Source organism: Canis lupus, chromosome 24 (assembly GCF_048164855.1).
Source record: "Canis lupus baileyi chromosome 24, mCanLup2.hap1, whole genome shotgun sequence".
In the NCBI taxonomy this organism is placed as follows: Eukaryota; Metazoa; Chordata; class Mammalia; order Carnivora; family Canidae; genus Canis; species Canis lupus.
Window position 1 is genome coordinate 21,767,526 of NC_132861.1, and position 21,237 is coordinate 21,788,762.

The 21,237-nt window shown below is 38.5% G+C and overlaps 1 protein-coding gene and 1 long non-coding RNA gene across 6 annotated transcripts in view; one reads left to right on the forward strand and one right to left on the reverse strand.

Moving 5' to 3' along the window:
- Window positions 1-21,237, reverse strand: part of SH3RF1 (SH3 domain containing ring finger 1) — a 182,955-nt gene that overhangs the window by 26,243 nt on the left and 135,475 nt on the right. For all 4 annotated transcript variants that reach the window (XM_072795940.1, XM_072795939.1, XM_072795942.1 and 1 more), the window contains 3 exons: window positions 14,394-14,696; window positions 9,412-9,522; window positions 1,003-1,163 (listed from right to left, as the gene is read on the reverse strand). In XM_072795940.1, coding sequence (XP_072652041.1) covers window positions 1,003-1,163; window positions 9,412-9,522; window positions 14,394-14,696 — 575 coding nt within the window. The remainder of the gene's footprint in view (window positions 1-1,002; window positions 1,164-9,411; window positions 9,523-14,393; window positions 14,697-21,237) is intronic.
- Window positions 160-17,700, forward strand: LOC140615878 (uncharacterized). 2 transcript variants are annotated; one of them, XR_012016387.1, is made up of 4 exons: window positions 160-1,166; window positions 1,395-1,428; window positions 8,152-8,289; window positions 9,763-17,700. It is a non-coding gene; the product is annotated as an uncharacterized lncRNA (long non-coding RNA). The 2 variants fall into 2 exon arrangements; XR_012016386.1 differs by lacking the exons at window positions 8,152-8,289; window positions 9,763-17,700 and adding an exon at window positions 3,568-8,117.

Here is a 21,237-nt window from a genome sequence, read left to right on the forward strand (position 1 = left end):
CCATTGAGAGAGTTTTTGCAGCCTACAATTGACAGAGGCCTTCCTGATTAAGAAGTGCCAACCTGGTCCCCCTCAGTGTGAAGGTGACTATCCGACCAAATGGTATTCGTGGGGTGTGAAAGAATTACCCAGCTTCCCAAAGTGTCTAGCTTGCTGCTGGGGATTAGGGACCTACTGGGAAACCTGAGCTCTTCAAATGGCACTTGTTAGACATGGGAAGTAGCCCCAAATGAGGACATATGGCATGAAATCCCACTGGGAGGCACAACATGCTGCCTTCCACACACAAGCTGAACCTAGAGGTCTGGGGTGCACCTGCTTTCATATGCTCAGCCAGGAAAAATAGTGAATTTGAAAAAGTCAAAAGGAAAAAAAAGTCCAGATCATAGTGCAAAACCACCCCACAGTGCAAGGTGACTGTGCCACCAACAATGGAAACTAAGTAGGCAACACCAACCAATGAATAGTTTTTTTCTTTCTTTCTTTCTTTTTTTTTTTTTAACCAGGGCTCTAAACTGTTCCGCGTATAAAATCACACATGATGGGGCCATAAAAATGTAGCTCTTTTCTGCCATCAGTAAACTTTGAACGAGACAATGAGGCTCTTCTGCATACTTATTGCTGGGGATTTCCAGCTTTCCACATGCACGCTCCCTCTAAGTCTGATTTGTGTGGGAATACCTTCCTGTTCCTTAGCATCCTCATGCAAGAAACGAAAATGAAGACAAAAGGCGGTATGAAGAAGCAAACACGATGTTTCCCTAAACTGTAAAAGGGATGGCTGCACGATGGCTGCCTAGCGAGCTCATGTGTTGGACCCATTTTGTTTCAGCAGTTTCCTCATTATATGCATGACTGGGTGTAAGTTTGCAGAACACAAACCACTTTGGTGAGCCATAAGCCTGTCACCAGCTCCTATCAGAAAGGTGTTTCTCTACCTCTGCTGTTTGGGCCTAGCTTGAAGTGGACTTTAAAGCAGTAATAAATGACATCTTCACTTACACACTGGGGCGAGCCTGAGGCCGTAAATGTGCAATCTGGTCAGCGGGTCCCGCTGTGGGCCTCGGTCCCACTCCAGCAGCAGCAACAGCAGCAACAGCAGCAGCAGCGCCTGGAGGTGTAGAGGCCAGTAAAGGGGGCGGCGGAAGAGGAGGATTCATCGTCTGGTATGAGAGTGGAGGGGGGAGAAAGGCAGAAAAGAAAGAAAATAATAATGAATAGTTTATTTACATCTTTCGTGGGAAGTGGGAGGGAAGAGGAATCAGGAATCCATTGGAAAAGACTTTAATGGAATCCACAGGGAGCAGAACCAGCAGGCTACCTTGTATGAAAGCCTCTTTAAAAAAAAAAAAAAAACAACAACAAAAAAACCTCGTCTCTTGTTCTCCTTTAAGATCTTAGAGCCACAGCAACTTTTTCAGCAAACAGGTAAGTAAGGACGCTCGGGAAGGGGGAAAGAAAAAAATGGAACAACAGCATGTAATTTTATGATTAATAGCATTTTTCAGTATTGACTTGGGTAAGAACTCCAACGCTTTTCAAGGGGGCAGCTATAACATCACACTGCTTGCTAGGAATTAATTTGTGATTGTTTCTGTAACTGGAAACTTAAAACACAACACAAAACAATTTAGCTGCACTATATCTCAAACGACTCTTTCAGAAGAAAATTTCCTTTGATGCCTGGTTTCCAAAAAAGCCCAAACAATAGCAAGCCACAATCAGTAGGCTATTGTTGCCACTTTTGCTTATTCTTTTCTTAACTTTGCCAGCTTTTGAAATTTAGTACTATCAAGGCTGGTAATCTTTAACAAGTACACCAATGAAAAGCTGCTGGTTCCTTTATGGGCACAGCCTAATGGGGTTCTGCCTACAGGATTCCATGCCTTTTGAAAATCAATGGAGCAATTGTTACTTTCTGATCTATAAACCCCAGATGATTCTTTAGGGTCTGTATACTGAAACTCCTGGGAAAACAGGCACACAAAGACTTGCCTGAACCCCCACCTCCCCAAATCTTTGAACCACTAAATGTAAAAACTGAATCAAAAGAGAAATAAGGAGACTAGAGAATGCACCTAAGAAAGCATAAATGGCTCTAAAATCGAATGGTCTCTAAAATAGTTCATAACAGTCACCTTGCTTCTATTTTTTGAAATAATAATTCACATCTAATCAACATTTGCTTCATCTGTTAATATACATAGTTCCAGAAACACAATACACTGAGTAGAAAAAAATTTCAGAATTCTAGACATATGTTACAACTGTTTCACACATTATATTTAATTTTTTGCTGAAATGACTTTCAAGAAGGATTTTTTCCCATACCGAAGCTGGAGGTGCTGTGGAATACTTAGTGCAGAAATAAATGAGGTGCAGAGCTGCTTATAGAGTACTAACTTGGACAAGGCAGAGGGCAGCTCAAAAAGTTAGAACCGCATGAACATCACTCACGCTCTCCATACAAAACATGGCAGCCATAAGATTTGCTACAATTCTGGAATTGCAGATACAGGGGCTTAGAGTCTTCAAAACCTTTAATCAGGAGAAGGTCAAGCATTCATTCCAATCGGGCTCCTCCCAGTGACAGAATAGAGAGAAACAAAGATAATCCTGGTAAAAACACTTAGGACATGTGACCTGGGCAGTTCACTGGTAATAACAACACATCGGTGACTTGTCAGGCAAGATAACAAGTCTAGACTCTACATGGGATAATATATGGAGATTGTAAAATTACCACTCAATTGATTTCCACTTAAATCTTCCAAAGCCCAATCTCCAAACAGTTGGCTGTGGGAAGGAGGAAGACAAGAAGACCAGTATATGAGCACACAAGGAGTCCAACAAGAACTGCTCCTAGAAATTACTTAAAATAGTACCCAAGGCAGAGAACTAAAAAGATCCACTTCACACTCTGAGTAGAATTCTATTCTCAAGAGGAAAGGAAATTAAAATAGTCTGTTATATCTTAACTTTATTAAAACAGAGGCTGCACTAAATTAGCCCTAAGTAGAAAACGGCAAAAACAAAAACAAAAACTACAGAGCTGATAAAAACATGTCATATTCTGTTACCAAAGTGTAAAAAAGAGAGACAGTTAAAAAATACAGTAAACAAATGCTTCATGTACATTCCTTTCACAAAGAGTACTTTTAGAAGTCATTTGAGATACAGCTTAGAAGAGGATATTCTGAAAGATCCCAAAGGTTGTGCTTGAGAGAAAATGCAGTTATCTCTTTTTTTGTGGTTGAAATAGTTTTAATAAAATTGGGCAGATTTTTTTTTCCCACTCTTGGGTTACATATCTTTGGGGAAATGTGCACATGTGTGTGCATGTGTACTTGGAACATAAGCACACAAAGACCTAGAGAGAAAGTCTGATTAAAATCAGATTCCTAGATGTTGTTCAGCCCTGTGGGGTTGGTAAAATGATAGGGCTCTGGTGAGTCCAGGGCTGGGACAGACTAGGAAATTCTGTGGGTTGCTTTATAAACAACTTAAACTGAAATAATCTGGTGATGTGGAAGTTCAAAAGGTAATTCACTATGTGTTGTGCTTCAGGCAGTTTGCTATCCTGCAAGACCTGAAATTTCTACAGAGCAAACCACAGCCTTTCATTCACCCGGAGATGACCTAGAGACCTGCTTATTATTTCATAGTCCAGCCCAGACCAGGCCTCAGAGGCCAAGATGCAATCTCCATCAGCAGCAAAAAACATCTATGGACCTGCAAGAAGTACAGATCATATTTTGCTAATAATATTTTGTTAATATCGTTGAGAACCAAATGTCGCACTTAAATGCCATTTTCACTAGACATTGCATACTAATACTAACTTAATAGGGGTTTAAAAAGCAGCTCACTTATAATTTTATTTTATGTAATGTAGCAGGTTTATATTATCAAAGCACAGGTGTCTACAAACTATGTGCCACATCACAGAAATACTAATGTAGAAAATTGGAAGTTATTCCAATATATATTAAAAATGAGCTTCCTGGGGATCCCTGGGTTGCTCAACGGTTTGGCGCCTGCCTTTGGCCCAGGGCGTGATCCTGGAGCCCCAGGATCGAGTCCCACGTCAGGCTCCTGGCATGGAGCCTGCTTCTCCCTCCCTCTGCCTCTCTCTCTCTATGTCTATCATAAATAAATAAATCTTTAAAAAAATATTTAAAAAAAAATGAGCTTCCTCCTTACATTTTTATAGATTCAGATCTTCTGTTTATAGTCTGTGCTAATGGTCTGAGGCAAGAATTACTATTTCTGAATAACATTTAGCTTAAAAACAGGACTGTAGTCTGCTAATGTGTAGTAATCATCCTTTGCCATTGCCAGGTTCTGTTGCCCTGACCTACTGATCTTGAGAGCAGCATCGGCTTTACACAGTAGGAGTATGGGCTTTGGGGCTCAAAAAACACAGATTCCAATCTTGGCTCAGCCTCTTAGGGCAGCCCTTGATAGAATGAACACCAGAAAAGAACTGTCCTCTCTGAAAGGGCTGGATTCTAAGCCAGACAAGCAACAACTGCTAGTGGACATTGTGAGTGAAAAGCTTAAGTACATGGAGATGATACCACTCCTTTCTGGTGCTTTCTCCTTTTTTTTGCTCTTTCATGTGACCAAAGAGTGGTTAGGTCTGAATGTGGCTAAAGAAAGGTGACAAGATCCAGCAGGTTTTAAGCCTGGGCCATGGGCTGTAGGCCACCTCACCAGAAAAGTAGTTTGGGGCACAAGTTCAACTGACAATAAAAGATTCATTTTCTTTCCAATTGCCCTTTAGGTGTGCATTTCCCTCACACCCATTTCATTTCCCATGTAAGAGTGACTGGCAGGAGAGACTTTGGGCATTTCTGGGTTCCTGGGCACATAGCATGTGATATCTCCCAATACCAGCATCCTTTTTTTCCTAAACATCTGATTTCCAATCAACCCACCTTCACCCTACACATCAACATCTCTGAACAGCCTCCCTGTGTACTGAACTCAGACGCATGTATATAGGCTGAGGGGAGAAACAGTTGAAGCTGCTGCATGGTCATGCTCCCTCAAGTCAGGAGTGTTGGCAATTTCGGCAGCATCGCTGTGTAAAGCAGTGTTTGTGCAATTATATAAATGGTCTGCTTTAGTTTATGACAATGAGTAGGAAGAAGAAAAGTGAGAATACTGACACTAGTGATTAAAAAAAAAAAAAACTTAGGTGTCAGAATTCAATAAAATTAAGATAAAGATGGAAGGTCCTAAGTCTTAAGTTTCAACTGGATGCTCACCGAATTAAGCCCATCAGTTGTGGGTACAGCTATGAAGAAAAAGAAATAAAATTAAAGAATGTATAAAAAAAATAGAAATAGGTGCTTAGATGATTATGTCTCAAAGGGAAGATGTAGTGAAGAATTTGGCAATTTTTAAAAATCTCTCAAGAATGGAATTTCTCTCACAAATGATGGATTTATTGTTCTAGATTTGATTTGTAAGAAGAGATACCTAATGCTAGTTAACTGACTTTGTATCTGTTACATAAGGTCTCTATGCCTTAATATACCAATCTGTGAGATGGAGTTATAACTATAATAGCTTAGGTAAAGTTGCCTTTCCCGGTGCCCTCAAGCACTGCACAAACCCAATCAATAGAAGCTGTTATTATGATTCATGAGACTCTGAAGTGAGAAAACTGTCTTGCTCATCCTTATATTGCTGTCACCCAGCTCCCACAGACAGACGTTAACAGATCCTCAATGAGCTTTTTGCAAATGAGAAAACATTCTGTGCTTCTACCTCCCTTAGGACAATATGATACGGACTGAGAGGCCTCGGTTCCTGAGATGCCAGAGTCCTTTTCCGCTGCTGCTGTGAACATTCTGGCCACATCCTACCCCTAGTCCTGATTTTTAGAATTCCCATCAATTCCAAAGGCTCAACTTGTACCTCTCAAACTACAGAGGTTGGCAGTTCATTACCCTTCTTCCAGAGCCCTTCTCTGATGCTGACAATAGCAGTTAAGTCCTACTGAGCCTTCCACCATGGGCTCCAATGGGCTAAGTACATATTGGCTATTCTGAGAACCTGACCTCATTTAATTTACTTCTTTAAATACACACACTATGTGTGTACGTGTTAAATTCTTTTAGTTAGGGTTACGCATTTTTGGAATGCAATCTATCTATAAGTTGGCCATGGGCCGTATTTGGCCTTTAACTGACCTGCCTAACTTGTGACATCTTGCAGCTAAAACACCTCTCAGCTGGTACAGGGAATCAGGGATTATTAATCACTTATTTAAGAGTTCTTCTGCCCTTGTGCAGAAATACAAGACTAACATAGATCCTCACCCTCTTCCCTTCATAAAATTAATTGGAAAAAAATCCCTCGTTACTATTAATAGCCAGATGTCTACATTAGATAGAAATAATGCCAGTTTTGCTCTTAATATTAGATATCTAACATTTTAACTGTTATATGTGAAATGTATAGGACAATATGCTCCTAACTTCATTCTGCATAAAAGATTCCAAAGTCTCAATTCATGACAAAAATACTAGAAATAATTTTCATTTCCTATTCTAATAAATCCACACCACAAAAAACATGGTTTCCTTTCTACCAAGCTGCATACTATTGCTGTGACAGTGTTCAAATTCTTAGAAAATATTTCAGATTTTATTTTGAAGATTTTATTTATTTATTCATGAGAAACAGAGAGACAGAGAGAGAGGCAGAGACATAGGCAGAGGGAGAAGCAGGCTCCATGCAGGGAGCCTGATGTGGGACTCATGACCTGGGCCAAAAGCAGGTGCTAAACCGCTGAGCCACCCAGGTGTCCCAATATTTCAGATTTTAAATAGGATACTTGCCATGATTAATGTAAGATATAGGGTACATGCTACTGAGATTTTTTTTCCACTTAAACCTAACATATTAAATCCAAAACATTTCTGCCAACCTACCAGGGACTTTGAGATCTAGACATCTCCTGGGATGACAGACAGGTCTGTTTATAATTAGTTTTTCATTAAATGGAATTGGCACAGTAGACATACTGTTTAATAAACCTTCCTCTTGTTTAACATGCAGGCTTTCTTATATAATCCGAGGATGAAATGGTTGAATGTAAATTAATTTTTGTATATTCATACTCTCTTGTGACCTGTCCCATTGACTTGCCCTACAGTGTGCCTCTAGCGAAGAGCAACTGGCCTTTTACTACACTGTAAAATTTTCAGCCCACAAGGGCTGAAATTCAGCCAGCTCTGTCTTTTCCACTAATTAATTTTTCTAAGATCAGAAAAAGCAGCCTTTTTCACTCAAGAAATTATGCTAGAATTTTTCCATGTGAAGCAGTCATCTGGAAATGGAAATACCAACTGGTTGTGTATATACTGGGGTAGAAGAGCAGGAAGGAAAGGAGAGTCTTTTCTGGAGAAAGGAGGGCAGGGTGATTATGGAACTTGGCTCTGGTCAAAACACCCGAGGCTAACAGAATCTCATGGAAACCACATTTTAATAAAAGTTAACTGAATTTTTTCTACCCAGAAGAATCAACACAACTTTTCTTACACCAAACAGTGGTACTATCAAGGCAGCTGTAATTGTTTTGGGAACATTAAAAAAAAAAAAAAAAAAATACAACTTTAACTCCTAACCAGAACATTATTAACTTCCATTTAAATACAAGAACATGCTTAACTCTATAAAAAGTTTTCTAAAGTCTAAGTCAGGCTCAGTAATAACTCCACATTTATTTATATCCCACCTTGTTTCAAAGTAAAGTGAGACAAAAGGAACATGAGGACAATAAAACTAGATGGAGCCGACATCTTGACTAATGTGCTAATATGTTGTGAGGTCTTAGTTGGAGGGGGGTACAGATTTGGCTCTAAGCATTCTAGCAGAAGGAAACATAATCTTTACAACATATATAAAATCTACAACCTAAAAACAAACCAGCTGCTTAGAAGCCTCCCTATTCCTGGTACAGAGAGCAGAGAAACCATAACACAATGGACCAGGCAGGCCCTCCAAGGCATTCGCACAATCACAGGCCCACCTCGCAACAGTCCTCAATAGAGAGATCAGTAATAGTCATCCCCTACTACATTCTAGGCATGGTACTAACTCTTCAAAGTAGATAGTATTGGTTTCATTTTACAGGTAGAGGAACTGAAGCTTAAAGAGGTTGAGTAACTTTTCATGGTCATGTAAACAAGTAAGCGGCTGAGCTGGGCTTCCAATCCAAGTCTGTGTCCACATCATTGGGCCATGCTGTTTCTCTGAGAGCATCATAGCCAGGTGAGACTCTATAAATCAACTTATAGGGGCAGGGCCCACTGGGGAGATCTGATTTGGTCATCTTTTCTATTCTCATTTGATTTAGCACTGAAAGAAACAGTCTGAGAACATAAGCCAAAGCAATGGCCTGGATGAGAGATGTCTCACAATTGCTGGTTCCTTGTAGTTCAACTGCCTGTAACTTCAGGAAACAGGGATTTATTTATTTTTATTTTTTAAAGATTTTTATTTATTTATTCATGAGAGACACAGAGAGAGGCAGAGACATAGGCAGAGGGAGAAGCAGGCTCCCTGTGGGGAGCCTGATGTGGGACTCCATCCCAGGACCCCAGGATCACGCCCTGAACCAAAGGCAGACAGATGCTCAACCACTGAGCCACCCAGGTGCCCCAGGAAACTGGGATGTAAACAATTGTGTTTCTGCTATGTAAGGTTGAGTTTAGAAACTGCTTGTTTCTTCTCTTTTAATTTTCTCTCCATAGTGTTCTTCTATGTATCTATCTCCCTTGGCTGCCCTCATTTCTCCTATTAATTCCTCCTATGAGGGTGTTGTAAAGCAATTAGTGTTTAGACTCTGTACGATGCTATGTCTTCACAAAGAAAATCAAGACAATCTGAGAGAGGCTTCCAAGGCAGCAAAGCTGCAGCTATCGTAGAGGAAGACAAGAAACCAAAAGCTGAATCATAAATGGAGAGATTTGGAATCGACTCATCATGTGACTGAAAGCAAACAGCTTAGCTTTTGGGATTCCTGTTTCCTCAGTATTTCTATAAATGTGTCTTTGAAAGAAATAATTAAAGTCTAGAAACTCAAAAGAAATGAAAAAGAAATTTTAGGTTAAGCCTTTGGGAAATCAGGCTGAACGTTAATGAAAATTAAAAGTATTCTATAGAACTCTTCTAATGGCTTCAGGCCACTGATCCTTACTGCTAAAATTATGCAGGCTGTAGGCAAGAAACCTTCTCATTTTTCCTGTAAGATTAATAGAGATAACAGATGAAAGAGATCCACACCCACCTAGCAAGTGTCAATATAAACTGCAGGTGTTAGGAGGTGGGTGTGCCAGATTAATGGGACTAAATACCTAAGAGAGAAACAGAGACCAGAGAGGCTGTACTCACTCCAAGGGCAGCTGGGTAGGGAACATCCGATGGGAAAGTGAATGAGGGGCCAGTTGTCACTGGGCTGCTGGGGGGTGGGGTCACAATTAACCCGGTGGTACTTATATGAACCTGTCAAAAAAAAAAAAAAGTTAATTGAAAGACAACTACATTTAATACAATAGACTGTACAGACTAAACCTTGGGGAGATGAGTTATAATTTTAAAAAATAATATCTGTAAGTTTTTATGATTTGGGGAAGGCAGAAACTCTTTCAGTTTATTCAATCAACATTTACTGATGACCTAATTGGTACTCAACACTGGGTGGTCACATGATAAGTACTGGCCACTGTGATGTTTTACATACAGAATTCAACTGCTGTTGGCATTTGCAATGACATGCTGCCTCACTTGGGATGCCACTGTGAACCAAACTGACCTTTCAGATGGTTAGTCTGATGCTTGACGAGCCCACTAGCAATTCTCCTGAAGATTCTGGGAAGGTACATCGTGGCTGAATACTCACCTGTCTATCAATATGCAAATCTTTGTGAAATGCTTAAGGTATTTTGTTATTCTCAGGATCATTTTTCATGACTTCTACTCTTCAGTGGGGATGCATAATTAAAATGCAGCTGCCTAGACATGCCTAGAGCAGGTAATTATTTATAAAACCTTTAAAGGAACAATGTCAAGCAAAATTAGCTGTTTTCAAAGGTGTCTTATCCCTGATACTATCCAAGATTAATTTACTAGAAAGAAATTGAGTTATTCAGGCCATTTCATTGCCTGTGTTCAGTTACTCAATCAATTTCACTCAGGTTGCAGATCAGGTCCAACTGCAGAATGCTGTCATCACTTGATGCTGCAGATGGAGGCACGTGGGTTCCTGTACAAATGGGACAATTTTCCTCCACTATTAAAGGAATGTGGTTGGCTGGTGACTTGTTTCCCCAAGGAAACAATGATACTCCAACAATGCAGGGCCTTTTGTAATAAAACTTAATCCCAAACGTAGTTCCCTCAATTCCTATAAATTAAGAAAAAGATTATCAGGACAAAGAAAAGCTCAGAGATTAGTTCTCAGAGGCCCGAAGGAAACTTGAGTTTCCCCGCTGAGTTAGGCCTCACCAAGGCCAGGGAAAACCAGCATCACAGCATACAATTTATTTTCACAAATAAATCTGTGTTATACACGGAATCCACATCCTTTTAAAATCACATCTGCACCTGTTTGCTCAGATACTAATTCAACCAAAGGCTTAAACTAAGCAGATCCAAGTGATGCCCTAACAAGAATTTCTCCCCAAACCCTCCTTTTTTGTCTCTCCTGTGAACCAAAGCCTATTTCCAATCAATTTTTAATGGGAAGTACAGTGAGTTTTCATTCTAGGATAAAATCCAATGGCCTTTAGCTGTTTTAACCAATAAATGTTTATATACATACGCACCACAAGAACATTTGTAAGTTGGCACCACATAAAAGATGGAGTCTTTCTCAGAAGATACAATGAAGCTCACTTCAAAGTGCATGTCATTGTTATGGAATCTTCGGGGTAGAAAAAAAAACCCCACCAAAATACAGCTTCCTGGGCCTGACCCTATAGATATCTAAGAATGATCTCCTGATTGATCGATGTTTCTCTAAAAGCCACAAACTGGGAGTCAAGATAGTTAATTGCTAACGAGCTCATGGTCTTGGACAAAACACCTCACAGCCTGTGAGAAGCTGGACCAGATGCCCTCTAAGGTGTCCGCTATCATGGACACGGGAGGGAAGCAGTGAATACTGAGACTTCTGCAAACCCCAGCCAACACAGGGCCACTCCTAACACTGAGTAAAATAAGAGATAAAAGTCACCAGAGAATGACTAAAGCACAAGTAAACTGGCTGAGTGGTGAGTATGCCCAGAATAAATGCCGGAGTTGGGAACAACTTTCTCCTGTTTTCTCTCTTCCTCATGGAACTGCAAATTAGTTTTGGCTCCTCCACAAGGACTCTGTGGAGAGGGAAAGAGGTAAGGAAAGCAAATGGAAATGAGTGCGTGCACCTCTGGCTCCCTTGGAGCCATTGTTAATTCAAAAAAATGCCACAAAAACACTTAATATTATGAAGCATTCCTGCAGCTGGCAGAGACCAAAAAATATGCGTGGAGACAGAGAAGGAGACAAAAAGGCTTATTTATTTAGAGCATCATCTGCTTTCACAGATGTCACAGACATCTGTGCGTATTTGTTTTGGTGACCCACCTGGACAGCACAGTCTATAAATAATTTCCCAATTTAGGTATTTGAAAATTCTGCCTTCACTCAATAGTCACCAAATGTAATAGCAAGCAAGCCCTCTGCTCCTTTCTTCTGTCCATTTCCCCATCCTGCTGACTAGAATTTGGATGTCATTGAGAGATCTCTAAATTCCATATAGACACACGAGGATAAGGTTCTACCCCCATGCTGGAAAGGTGAGCTGAAAAGCACCATCACATCATCACTGACTACCTACATGTGGATTCCATTCAGGTGATAGAAAAATTAACACTCACTTCTTTGGGCTCCTTACTTCAGATTTTCTAAGTGCAACCAAACCTAATTAAGGAAAAGCAAGAGAGAAAATGGGGCAAGTCAGGATAATAAAACATCCTTCTTCTCAGCATTGTCAAAATAAAAAATAAAAAGAAAGAAAAGGAAAAAGGGTCAGAGCAGGAGAAGTCAAATCTCTTGACTGGTCCTTTGCAGGGCAGAGAAAAAGGACAGTCCTATTTTCAACAGTATTAACATGAGTCATCTTTCCATGTACACTGATCTCCACAGGTAGGAGAGTGTTTGCCCATCACCTATGCTACATACACGTATTGCTTGATCATGGACTGTGGTTCCCTCCAATGTACACAGTGAGCTAGACAGGGAATTGTTTTCTGTAAACCTGGGCTGGAGAAGCTAGGCAGCACTTGAAACATCTCCCATCGGAGATGTTCAAATAACTTATCCCTGAGGCAACACATTACCACCTAAAACAGAATGAATTAGAATACAAGAGGAGGGGTGGAACAGTTGAAGGGGAAGCTGTTTTAATGGAACACAGAGAGAGCCTTGTTTCCTAAGCTACTCCAACCAAAACAAAAATAGCTCTACTTTTATGGTCTTCATTCCCAGCTCTGGTGTGGCAGCGTCAGACATGCTCACACCTGACTGCTGAATTCTCTACAAAAGATATAAATGGTAGGTTTATCCTTTCTCTTTTAATTTTCTCTAATGCCAAAAGATTACTGTCTATTTTTTAAAGCTACTCGTATTCTGAGTTGCCACTGTCTTACCAGAACTATACCTTTTATTTTAACAAAACATCATTGTGCAAACGTTGCTAGGTCACAAATAAAAAACACAAATGATTCAATTTTCTTATACTGAATGGCCATCTTTACTAGCCACCTCCATCAGAACCTTATTCAAAAATCTTTTGAACCTTTCCAGAGCGACCTCAATTGGTATTCCTTACTCCAATCTATAACCCATGCTTATTTTTCACATAGGTGCAATTAGTTACATATAAAGTTACATATAAAGTAACATAGCTCTCCTTTCTACCTATTTTTCAAGTATCTCATTTATTCAATACATATTTACTGAGTGTTTATTGTATGTCTGACACTTGGGATATATTGGTGAACAAAAAACAAAGACCTCTCCCTTCATCACACTTATGTTCTAGTGAGGTATGTCTGTATATCCTCGTTCCCTCATAAGATCAAAAGCTTCATTTCCCCACCACCTAAAAAACACCAATAAATCAGAATCTTATTCAGAAAATGAATGCATTTAACTCACAACATGCAGGATGAATCTAAAGGAGCAAGGTCAAAGAAATGAGGCTGAGAAAAAAAATTTTTTTTGAGAAAAAAATTTTTAATAAAATTGGCAAGGAATACCGAAAACTATGTTGTACATATTTATTCTGTGGCCCAAAACAGCCATTTTAATTAAACTGAAAACTTTCTGAGGACCAAGACTATGTATTTGTTTCTTTTTCTTTAAAGGAAATAATCCTTGTGTTTAAAAAAAAAAAACTACAGCTATATTACAAAGTAGAATGTAAAATCTGCATGAATTTTAAAAATTAAATATGAGACTTGAAAGAAATTTCTTCCTTTATGACAGACTGCTTTGGATTGGGCTCTCTGACCTTTGGGTTGAGGAAAAATATAGCTGTCATCTAACTGGATAATTATAGTAGCCCTGTGACTTAGGTGGGCTCATTTTACAGTCCAGAATGAAGGCCTAATATAGGGAAGTCCTATAGCTCCTTATTGCAGTGTACATGGTGCCTAGGAGGGTCTAACCAATGAGGCACTCAATAAATGCCTGCTGACTGCATGCGTGTTTCCAATCACCTTGTGTATTCTTACTAACACAAGAATAATGTGCAGCTACTTCTGAAGATAGTCCAAAGCCTTGATGAACTTATGAGGTTTTTTAAAAAAATATGGTTAATTCCTAAATTAAATTAAATGTTTCTTCATGTCCTTTCTTTTTTTTTTTCTCTGTAACTCCTACTGGGAAGCCTAAGTATCAGGGTAAGGTACACAGATGAAAGCAACTGTCAACTATCAGTTTCAACCACAGCATCTTCAGTTTGGATGAAGATAAGATTTTAGTTGGCAAGATCTTCCAAAGTAGTCCCATGACAAACAAGGTTCTATAAAACTGAGCAGTTGCTTGAAACTTATTACTTAAATCATTTTGTAATTTCTGATCCTTCCTTTGAAAATGACTGAGTAGTTTCAGGTTAGTTTTCTCTTCTCCATTTTTCTATCTACAGAATGAAGAAAGAAAAAGGCTTCCCAGGAGAGCTATTATTTTCTCTCTCTCTTTTTTTTTTTTTTAAAGGAAAGTTACTATCTTTTGAAGGCAAAAATAAATAGCATTTTCCAGCTAGTGAACAAACATGTTTGTGGGTAGGTTACTTTGTTTCCAACCTCTTTTCATACCTTTATATGATTTACCTGAGAAGGGGCACTGCAGGAAAGCCCGGACAGCTCACTGATCCGCGCAGCCGCTGTGGGGTTACTGGAGCTGATGAGGACAGGAGGGCTGATCTCCATGGAGTGGCGGTTCTGGGATGCTTGGGAGGATTTGCTGGCCATGGTGAGGGAAGTAAAGGAGTGCCGCTTTTTGGTGTTCTTCTTGGTATCAGAGTGCTTTGGGGCATTGCTGCTCTGGGCTGCTGCTGAGGTACATTCTCCAGCATCAACTCCTGGCACAGGAGGCTTATCCCATTCTATCAGCTGCTTAGCAGCTGAGTTAAACTGCAAAGCAAGAAATCGACATAAGACCGTTACACAATTCTCAGGGACTCACTGAGATTTATTTTCAACCAGATTTTTTTTTTCATTTATATATTTGAGAGAGAGAGCAAGAGAGCAAGAGCACAAGCTGGGGAGAGGGGTATAGGGGAGGGAGAAGCAGACTCCCCACTGAGCAGAGAGCCCAATGCAGGATTGATACCACAACGCTAGAATCATGATCTGAGCTGAAGGCAGATGCTTAACCAAATGAGTCATCCAGGTGCCCTTTCAACCAGCTTTTATCTACAACTTAACATTATCACTTTAGAGTTTGCATTTGTGAGTATATCTTTTCTTTTTTTCCATGTGAGATGTCTTTTCTCTCAATACCAGGATTTCATTATATCTGTCAGCAATAGATTTTTTTTAAAGATTTTATTTATTTATTTATTCATAGAGACACAGCTAGAGAGAGAGAGAAGCAGAGACACAGGCAGAGGGAGAAGCAGGCACCATGTAGGGAGCCTGACGTGGGACTCGATCCCAGGTCTCCAGGATCACGCCGTGGGCTGCAGGCGGCGCCAAACCACTGCACCACCGGGGCTGCCCAATAGATTTTTTTTTTTTTTAAGCAATAGATGTTAAATCAAGAACAAACCATTTTAATTTGAGACCAATAAGGTAAAAAAATTGTCCCCAAGAATTTTCAGAATATCTAAATTTAAAATTTACCAGTAACAAATGAAGATTCATTTCAGTTCAGTGATGAAATTTAAAGAACAATTGAAAATTTAGGGGCACTTGGGTGGCTCAGTGGTTGAGAATCTGCCTTTGGCTCAGGTCATGATGCCTGGGTCCTGGGATTGAGTCTTGCATTGGCCCACCTGCAGGTAGCCTGCTTCTCCCTCTGAGTCTCTCATGAAAAAATAAGAAGAAAGATAGGAAAGAAAGGAAGAAAGAAAGAGAAAGAACGAAAGAACGAGAAAGAAAGAAAAGGAAAAGGAAAAGGAAAAGGAAAAGGAAAGGAAAGGAAAGGAAAGGAAAGGAAAGGAAAGGAAAGAAAAGAAAAGAAAAGAAAAGAAAAGAAAAGAAAAGAAAAGAAAAGAAAGAGAAAGAAAGTCTGACCAAATCTTCTGTTGCCTGATAATGGCCGGGTATTTGCTCAGAGCACAAGTGAACACTAAGGGGCAACTCTTGGGTTTGGTAAAAATGGGCAAGACGACAAAGAATGAAAGCATTATATGTGAACTTACCCATTTCCACATGAATTAACCTCCTGCCTCTGTGAATTTTGGGAGAAGTTCACAAAAAGGTTGGTAGACATTCTTGATATCTGTTTGTAATGTCATTGAATCAATTCTTTTCATACATGCTTACATTTTAAAATCACAAGGGGGTAAAACATGAAATCTAAGTGCTACTGGCAAGCTAACTTGTCTATTCGAAAAGTTTTCTGATTACAAAGAGTCCAAGGGGTCCAAAGTTGTGCTCTGGGCTGGTAACACCAGCAAGAAAGGAAAGAACAAAAAATTTGTTTTCCCTGAGCTATAATACAATGTTTCCAGAAAGCTGCAATAATAACAAGCTGTACAGAACTTACCTAGATATTACAGTAATAGGAAATCATTGAGCACTTAATTTAACCTCTCATAAAAAAAAAAAAGTGTTAAAGTGAAAAAGAATAGACTTCTTAAAAAGGTAATGTAGGTAAAGATTAAGGACAATAGGATCTTCTCATCTCAGCTTTGCATGTTCAGCACTTCACAAATGCCCTTAGAAAAAAATATCACCATCAGATGTTATTTTCCACCCACCTAAATGGTTAGGATCATGTCTCTTTACCCGTTGATGAAAATTTCCTACTGGAAGAATGGAAATCCCATCAGTCAATATTTACAAAGTGAACTTGCTCTGGTACAACTAGCTGCTCACAACACTGCATTAATCGCAGCTCAGTAGCCACTGCTTCTATAGATGATTGCAAATTGATTATTTCTTCCTGTGGCTTCCCCAGGACTTGAATTCATCTGGCCTGTGTAATCTACAATTAGTAGGGTACATCTTTTTCAAACAGGAGCTTGCCTCTCCTTCAGACTTCAGGGTTTTTTCCACATAATAAACTTTCAAGAGTAAAAGGCTGTAATGCCACCATTAACACAATCAATGCCTCAGGTACAAATGGCAGGCAAAAGAGGATCATAAGGACTCTGTGTTATGTGTTTAGGAAAGAAGAAATGAAGTACTATTAAAGGCTGGCCTTATTATAACATTATAGTGGCATCTCCCAAGAGATCCATAATTCACACTTCCTTGACCTGCTATTCTACCCTGAAATTTTACCATTTGCATAAGATCACTGGACCCTCCAAAACCTGAATTTACCATTTGGAGGACACTAGGGATAACCAATACTACCAATCTGACTGACTGTTGTCATTACCTATAATACTGGGATTTTATATTTTGAAAAAAAAAATTAGGTAGTATTTATAAATCCTACTTTGGTCTATCCTCTTACCTCCTGGTGGTCCCCAAGAAAAACACATGCCCAAAGGAAGAAATGTAATGTTTTATTATTATGGTGAGAGTGGCCCAAACCTCAGCAATGCCAGAAGAAAAGGAGTCAGAAAATGCCTTCTAATAGAAGTTCATTTAGATCTCAAGGCACAAAGCCTCAAAAGCATGATGTATCCATATGCTGGAATCTGGCCAATTAACTTAGCATTCATGTTGCACTGAGTAAGAAATAAGAAAAGGAGCTGAGAAGACTTCCTCCCCATTAAGGCCAAAAATAGGAATTTTAAAAACTATGACATGTACTTGATATTACAGTTAAATGAATCCTGGGATCAAATCATAGGTTCCATTGGCACTGTCTGCTTTGAAACAGTTTGAAATATTACCATAGTCTAGTTCCGTTCACATCCAGCCAAGTGTCAGTTATAGTTAATATTGTATTAAAATTTCAGGTTTCTGTATGCTGTGTCCTGGAATAAACACAGGAAATAAAGAATTGTTCCCTATATTTCCTATTGTTTTTCTCATTATAAAAATACTAGGTGCTTCCCTGTATCTTCTTCTCTATCATATATTTGCCATCAAAATAAATACATATTGATCACACGTTCCATTGCTGGATAATACACTAGATGCTAGAGATCTACACATGCAGACTAACGGTCCCTGCCCTCAAGAAGCTTACAAACAGACTTATAAAGAAACACATGCACTCTATATTTTTCTGCGTCTTGCTTCCTTCATTCAACAATATACTTCTTGAGATTCATCCATATGGCCCTATGAATCAGTCTTTTAATTTAAAAGAGCTATGGAATATTCCATTGTACAAATACATTACAATTTATTTAGGAATTCTATTATTGATTTATATTTGGGTTCCTGTTCCCTCTTCTTTTTTCCCCTCTCCTTCCCTTTCTTCTTCTTTCCTTCCTATAGATTTTGGCTATCAAGAACAATGCTGCCATAAATAATCTCATGCATATTTTTTGGTGGACATAAGCACTCATCCAGATATTGGCTATATGTCTAGGAAATGGAACTGCTGGGCCATAGTAGGCATGTTTAGAAACATAAAGTGCACATGCAGAAGTATGTGCATATAGGTAGACACATCGTGGTACAGTGGGAACCAGTGAATTGCAGACTGAAGACCACAGTTCTGATCCTCATCCATAAAATGAGACAGTTGGAGCCAATGACCGTTTTTGTTTTTTTAGCTGTCCATATGTGTAATGCATTATCTCACTTTAAGCAAATATAATTCATTTTTCTATTTCACATCATTCATTTCTCTTCCTCTAAATCACCTATTATATTTTTCCCTCATTTCATTTTTACACATGGGCAGTTATATTTGTTAACAGAATGTTGCTATAATTTAAAATTAAACTTTTTCTGAAGCAGCAGAGGTTAGTACTAAAAAATGCTATCTGCTGCCTTTATAAGTCCCAGAGAATATCACAAAGTCAAGACTATTTGGGAAAGGCATTAAGTAAATCAGGCAGAAACTTAAAGACACTTTTATTCTCAGTGTAACTTAACCTTCAGCAACAACAGGAAAGCAAGGATCTGGCAGCTTATAATTGAATTTTGTTAACATTCATTTATGAATGTTTATTTGAGCTCACTCATGTAGGCTTTCTGTGACATTTATTTAACCATGACCTTTAGGTTTAGGAGTGTATTGTCACCTGCAAAATAAATTTGTGCCCTAATAATATACCTTCTCCAAACACTTGGTAAGGAATATCTGATGAGACCTAGGTTGCCCACAAGGTAAAATTCAGTACAGTGGAGCTAATGCAGGGACAAATGGGATTTGGTAATCTCTTTAAACTGTAATGTCTGTTTTTGGGAAACTTTAAAATTCAGATGGAGGATTATTATAAGTATAATTAAATATGAGAAAGGAAATACTGACAAAATATTATAATAAAAATAACAAAGCAGCTGAAGAAATGTCTAAATAATCTGTGTGTGCATGTAGCTATCTTCTTTGCTAAAGACAATATGACCTTTTTAAAAGATGAAACTTATATGTCTTAAAAAGAGAAAAAAAATGTTTAATAAAAACTATGTTGAATAGTCACTATTTGATATGAAGCTTTATAGATGAATCAGTCTAGTTTTTGAGCACCAGAGAATATAAACAGTAGGTCTGAGGAAGGAGCCTATTCTAATTCACAACCCATTAGAGTGTCCCTTAAACATAAAAGGTTTTTTTAAGAGAGGCAAATAGACTTTAAAAAACATATTATAAAAGAAATGTATGTCTGTTATTTTTATAAGAAAGAGTATAGAATAATATGAAGTAAAAATGAAAAGCCTCAGTTTCCCACGTCTCCCCTCAACTCATTTCCCAGATGTATCAAAGCTTAATAGTTTAGAACATATCCTTCCATATATTTTCTATGTAGACATTGTTAATTATGCATCTATTTTATTAATTTTTACTACAAGTGAAACCAAGGAGTATATACTACTCTCTTCTATTACAATATCACATGAATATCTTTCTGTATCAATAGAGAGAGGTTGATAGCATGGTATTTCATTATGTAGAGCTGTCTTCATTTAATATATCTTGGCATGTTTGTGCAGGTATATATGCAGGGTGAACTCCTAAAAGTGAACTTGTTAGATCAAAGAATAGGCTTAAAACCCTTTTGAAGGAAGGGTTAATGCCTTATTGTGCTCCAAAAGGTGTCAAATTTTGATCATCTCCAATGGTCTGGTTCTTTTTTTTTTTTTTTTTTAAGATTTTATTTATTTATTCATGATAGACACACACACACAGAGAGGCAGAGAACAGGCAGAGGGAGAAGCAAGCTCCATGCAAGGAGTCTGATGTAGGACTTGATCCTGGGACTCTAGGATCATGCCTTAGGCTGAAGGCAGGCGCTAAACCGCTGAGCCACCCAGGGAACCGCAAAACAGCCAGGGTCTGTTTTTTATTGCAATATATTTGACATAAAACATTGTGTAAATTGAAGATATACCTCCAATAGTCAATTAAAAAGTCTCTTTCTCCACATTGTTAACAGTATTGGGTATTATCAATCATTTTCTTATAGATCTATAACTGGTCTTCACATATAAACCATTCTTTAATATAATACGTATGTGTATATATGTATATATATCCATCAAATTAAAAATATTGTTCCAATTTGTTACCTTGGTATGTTTGTTATACATACCTTTTTATTTTATGTGCCAAATTTATCAATCTTTTCCATTATGCCATCTCAATTTACCAGATTTTATTTATTTATTTAATTTAAAAAAGATTTTATTTTTTAAAATATTTTATCTTTTTTTTTTTTTTTTTTGAGAGAGAGAGAGAGCAGGTGCATGTGTGAGCGCAGGGTGGGAGGCAGAGGGAGAGGGAGGGAGAGAATCCAAGCAGGTTCCATGACTAGCATGAAGCCAACCATGGAGCCAGATCTCATGACCCTGAAATCATGACCTGAGCCAAAATCAAGAGTCACATATTTAATCAACTGAACCACCCAAGTGCCCCTAAAGATTTTTTAAAGTAATCTCTGCACCCAACTTGGTGCTCAAACTCACAACCCTGAGATCAAGAGTTGGATGTTCCATCAACTGAGCCAGCCAGGTACCCCTCAATTTACCATGCTTTAAAAATCTTATTCTATAATTATTTTTAAAAATAAAATTACTTTTTTCCTAATATTTTAATGGCTCCTTCTTACATCTCAATCTTCGAACCATGTGCCCATCTACGTAAAGAATCAGGTGAGGATAGCATGCTGTTTTTTTCACACAGCTCAGGAGATGGCCCATCACTGTTTATTTAAGTCTCCCTTTCCTCACTGGTTTGAATTGCACTTTCATAAAGCCATGTTTTAAAAAGATACTTTAGTGTTCTGCTGCACTGTTAGGTCCAACTGTTCTTTCTCCAGACAGTTAGACACTTTGAATAACAGCCGTCAACAAATGCTATAGGATATATATTCATGCTATTTACCTCCTATTAGCAAAAATATTTTGCCTCAGGTTACAGTCCTTTCCAAAATGT